The sequence below is a fragment of the Canis lupus genome, chromosome X (assembly GCF_011100685.1).
Source record: "Canis lupus familiaris isolate Mischka breed German Shepherd chromosome X, alternate assembly UU_Cfam_GSD_1.0, whole genome shotgun sequence".
Classification (NCBI taxonomy): domain Eukaryota; kingdom Metazoa; phylum Chordata; class Mammalia; order Carnivora; family Canidae; genus Canis; species Canis lupus.
Window position 1 is genome coordinate 77,300,980 of NC_049260.1, and position 4,985 is coordinate 77,305,964.

Consider the following 4,985-nt stretch of genomic DNA (forward strand, 5'->3'; position numbering starts at 1 on the left):
CTAGTTCATCCTCTCTCTGTCCTTGGGGGCACATGAGTCCCAAACTAGGACTCTTATGTCTTTCTAATTCAGCCTTGGGAAATTTTAAATTTTGTTCTCAACAGGTTGCTACCTATCTCAAACTGCTCAGACAACTCCAAGGACAAGAAAAGATCTCAACCAACAAGTCACAACATCTTACTAAAGATAACATCATTTCCAGGACATTTTCCCCCTATCTTTAAAGCACCACTTCATTACAACCAACTGCCTATATATCTGATCAGGAGAAATATACAAATGGATGTTTTTATCCAAGAAAATTTGGTAGTTTCAAACAAAAGACTTAGTCAAGATGGGTCAAAAAGACAACAGCAAAGCATTCAGCCACTGTGAAAAATAAAAATCCTCTTGCTAAACTTTATATCCAATAGTTAAATCATAGTGCTTTCCTACTTTCAAGGGATTCTTTCTATGTAATTCTTAATTTTCATAAAAGCTTTTTTTGTATTGCTATAAAAGCTTAGAGCAATACAGCCTACTGAATGAAAAGCAACTAGTTAGCCTTACTAGTGGATGCATTCAGTCAACAAATATTCACTAATCACCCACTTTGTACAAGGAACTTTATAAGTCATTGGGTCTGCAAAGTAGAATAAAGCAGATATGTTTTGGGCCCTCATGGATTTTAAAGAAAAGTGGATTCAGCTAAGGAAAGAATTATGCTCTGCCTATTCTTCAAATCTTGTTAGAAACCATCTAATAATGGTAAAAAAAGAGCCAGCTTTTATTGAAAATTTATTAGGTTCTGTGGTAAGTACTTAATATATGTAATTTACTTCTACAATCCCTGTTTCACAGAGGAAGCACAAAGACCTTGAAAAGTAATTGACCCAAAGCCACACTTCAAGTATGTAGCAGATATGATTTAAACCCAGATATGCCTGATACCACAGCTCATGCTTTCAATAAGCATCCTTGCAGCCAGTGTCATTAATAGAACTATCTGCATGAAGAGTTGCAAACTGTGAAACAGAATTCAAGAATCACTACTCCTTTAAAAGACAATTTTGGGTGTGATTGAGCTTTTGGAACTTGTTAAAAAGAAAACCACAGGCCCCAAATGGCATCACTTTGGTTAAGGCCCCAAGTTAGTAGCAAACCAAGTTAATATCTAACCTAACTGCAGTTTTGACCACCTAGGAATGTAACCTTTAACTAGTCAGCATCAGTAAGGTAATTCTGTCACATGAACCCTCTGCATTCCACCAAAGCAAAATCAGGTAATCCATGTACGAACCCTCATGTCTCCAAATGAAGGTAACTACAGGTGAAATAATCCTTTTTTTTCTGTTTATGACTTCCTTGTCCTGCCCTTAAAAACCTTTCCTTTCCTGTAGTCTTTGTGGAGTTCTCCTCCACTTGCTAGATGGGATGCTTCTTGATTCATGGATCATTTAATAAATTCAATTAAATCTTCAAATTTACTTGGCTGAATTTTGTTTTTTAACAAGCTATACCTCAAAATATCTTCAAAGCATAAAAAGCTCAAACTATGTATGCACTAGGCATATATTCTTCATTTATTCAATGTCCCAGCTAATTTAGCAGGGTAGGAGATTACACAGGAGTTTGGAACCCAAACCAGAGGCAGTAAGCATTTGTCTGGCCTGTCTTGCTTCAGTGCATATAACTCTTCTGGTTCCTTTATCACAACCAACGCTTACTAAATTTTTTTTTATTATGAATGCCGCTTTCCTAAAGACATCTGTTTTCTAACTATGATAAAATCTGTTTAGTTACTTTAAAGTGGAGACAGGAACATTTACACTCCAGGTGAATTTCAGTCTCAAGTTTAGTTGCTTCATATACACCCTGTTTATTTCTATTATTTTTTGAAACATTTACATCAAAAGGCAGATGGCTTTGGAACTAACGTCTGCATATGGTATACTTGTGATCATTCTACGAAGATATTTGTTAGGGGAGGTTTTTGAAAGTTTGTAAAGGAAAGCAGGGTGTAAAAAGGCTCCTTTTCTTCAAAGACTATGGTATCAAAAACATCGCAAATTTACATTAAAAGGCCAATATCTGACAACTGGACTTCTCCCTAAAGATTTACTTTACAGATCATTTTGAAAATACCAACTATGTTCATAAAGATGCCTCTTTTTTTTCAAAATAGAAATTTGAAACAAGATATGTGTTTCAAAAGCGATATTAATGTCATGTGGAACTCAGAGAAGATATTTTGTGTGATACGAGCATAATTTTTAAAAATGAGGCTTTTTCATCCCGCAAGATGAAGCATTTCTTTCAAAAGTGAAATCTCGCAATTTTTAATTTTTTGAGGCATGCTGGTTTTTTTTAAAAAAGGAAATGAAAGAGAAATTCTTTGGAAGAATTCACTCTGTCTCCTTGCCTCTCTAATAGGACTCCTGCTCCCTTCCCACCCCAGCCTTCATTCTAAATTTCCTGGAAGGATCTGAATTCAGGGGACGCAATGGGCAACGGTGGTGGCGCACCTGAGGGTGGATGAGGGAAAGAGGGGGTGCGGCCAGCGAGAAAGGAAGAGAAAGCGAAACAACTCAAACTCAAGGCCTGGGGCGGGAGTGGGAGGGATGAAGGGTATTGCAGACCCTCCCGGGTAACCTGAGAAGTTACCTTCCTGAGAAGTTTACACTCCCTCCGCTGGGAGGTGAGGCGTTTTTCGGGCCTCAAATTGTAGAGGACCAAGCTGAGTGACACGGCGGTGCGCGCTGGGGCTCAGTGCAGAAACCGGCTAAGGGGGTTGCCTACGCCTGTGCGTGAGGCGAGGCGTGGGGGCGGGTAGGCGCGCCGCACAAGCAGCTAGATTTGGGGGGCGAGCTCCATGGTGACGTGAGGCGCTCACGTGACGTGGAGCTGCAGAGCGACGCAGCCTTCGGTGCAGTCGTCACTCCCGTCTGGGTACCTGCTCCCCGGTGTCCTGCGCCCCGCGGGCTGGCGTCAGGCCCGAGGAAAGCGGAGCAGGTAAGGGCTCCGGGGCCGGTGCGCGAGGCCAGGGCGGCAGCGGTCCGCCTACTTTCGAAGCTGGCTCATTGGATCAGCGCAGCAGCTTTCTCCACCCCCGGCATTCTTGGGAACATCCGTAGTGGCCCCCTGGGGTGGGGGTGCTGGGGCGGCTGGGTGGGCAGCAGAGCAACTAAGAGCAACTGGAAATCACCCCCGAGTACCTGCAGGAAAATAGTGAACCTTCCGGGCGGGGTGGGGGGACGCTAGGGTTGAGAGCCGGAGATGGGGTTTAAGGGGGCGGCCAGGGGGGCCCGGGACCCGGAAGGAACCAGGTGGTGGCAGGTCGGCGCCAAACGCTTCGCAACACCCCCCCTCCCTCCACGCTGGCCCTTTGCAGGACTGCGAGCCTAGGTGTCAACTGTCGCAGCGACGCCCACACGGCGAGAATCGGGAGAAGGAGGAGACAGCAAGGATAGGCCCAGGTCGGTGCGGGGGACAGAGTGGGGGTCGGGTGCAGAGCCGAGTTTGTGACTCCTCCCATGTACGTCATCCCCTGTCCCCCACCTCCATTTTGGTGCCTGCGGAGCTTGGGGAAAGAATCCTGGGAAAGGAAAAATGGTGGGCTTTGGGGGAGGGAGGGTAAAGGAGAGAGCGGGAGGGAGGGGCTCGATTCGGAGGCCCCCTAGAGGACGCCTGAAGCTCCTAAGGTGGGAATTTTTTTTTTTTTAAACGTTAGGTACCAGATCTCTGGAGCCTGCTGCTCAGTACACCAAGCTTTCAGTCTCTCTCCTTGCCTTTGTCTTATTTGTGTTCAAAGAAAACCAACCAGGAAAAAAAATCTCATGGCAAATATCCACCAGGAAAACGAAGAAATGGAGCAACCCATGCAGAATGGAGAGGAAGACCGCCCTTTGGGAGGGGGAGAAGGCCACCAACCTGCAGGAAATAATAGACGGGGACAGGCTCGTCGACTTGCTCCTAATTTCCGATGGGCCATCCCCAATAGGCAGGTCAATGATGGGATGGGTGGAGATGGGGATGATATGGAAATGTTCATGGAGGAGATGAGGGAAATCAGGAGAAAACTTAGGGAGCTGCAGTTGAGGAATTGCCTGCGTATCCTGATGGGGGAGCTCTCTAATCACCATGATCATCATGATGAATTTTGCCTTATGCCTTGACTCCTGCCATTTTCCATGAGATTAATACTGTGACTCACATTGTTTTTTTTTTTCCTTGCCTTTTCCTGATAACCTTTACTGATCCATTTGCTGTGAACCGCATGTAATTTCCATGTGTCAGGTGGGTTCTGTATTACCAGATTCCAAATGGGGATTGCCTTGGCACTCAGTCTAAGTTTCTGTCAACAGTAGAGTCACCCAATTGCATGGAAAAGTGTAAAGTTAATAAAGCAATTAAAAAGCAATCTATACATTTATTATTGTCTCATTTAAAAGCATATGTATAATATGACCCCCCCTCAAAAAATCAGAAATCAGATGCTCCAGGGTGTTAATTGGGTCACGTTTCTCTGTAGTTGAATACTATGTAACTTTTTTCTTTTTATTATCTGAAGTTTTAGTAGCAAAAACAGTTTTTCAAGGAGTGTAAATATAGTATAGGTATATAATACTGGTTCAACAAACTTTAAGAGTCAACTTTAAGAATTTTCCAGTTTTAACTGGATGAATAAACCCTCCGTTTGTTACAGGTACATTGCTTTTAAGAGTCAATCTTCTTTCCTGTGAGGAGGAATAATGCTTGCCTTCCAGGGCAGCTGAGTGGAATAGATGAGGTGTGAAACTGTTGGGCTGCCTCCTATCCAGGTCTGTCAGGTACTTGGGAAGGACTAAAGGGAGTTTTCACCATGCTGACAAGCCCAAAGGGCAAAAATAGATGGCTTCCACCTTGTCATTCCTCTGATATTTGCAGTACTTCTCCCCTGATTATTGCCGTGTCAGGTGTACTTTCCCTTCTGGGTTCTGATTCTGTCCTCAAGGTAAGAAAAGTGC

The 4,985-nt window shown here is 44.0% G+C and overlaps 1 protein-coding gene across 1 annotated transcript; it reads left to right on the forward strand.

Moving 5' to 3' along the window:
• The first annotated feature begins 2,638 nt into the window (after positions 1–2,638).
• On the forward strand, positions 2,639–4,403 carry BEX3 (brain expressed X-linked 3). Its single transcript, XM_038587955.1, has 3 exons — positions 2,639–2,991; positions 3,371–3,455; positions 3,710–4,403. Exon 3 carries the CDS (start codon positions 3,816–3,818, stop codon positions 4,152–4,154), a length of 339 nt encoding a protein of 112 aa, XP_038443883.1. The 5' UTR covers positions 2,639–2,991; positions 3,371–3,455; positions 3,710–3,815; the 3' UTR covers positions 4,155–4,403.
• The last annotated feature ends 582 nt before the right edge of the window (positions 4,404–4,985 follow it).

What these genes read in the sequence shown, in the direction of transcription:
- BEX3 (XM_038587955.1), top strand. Translation starts at nt 3,816, where the DNA reads ATGGCAAATATCCACCAGGAAAACGAAGAAATGGAGCAACCCATGCAG.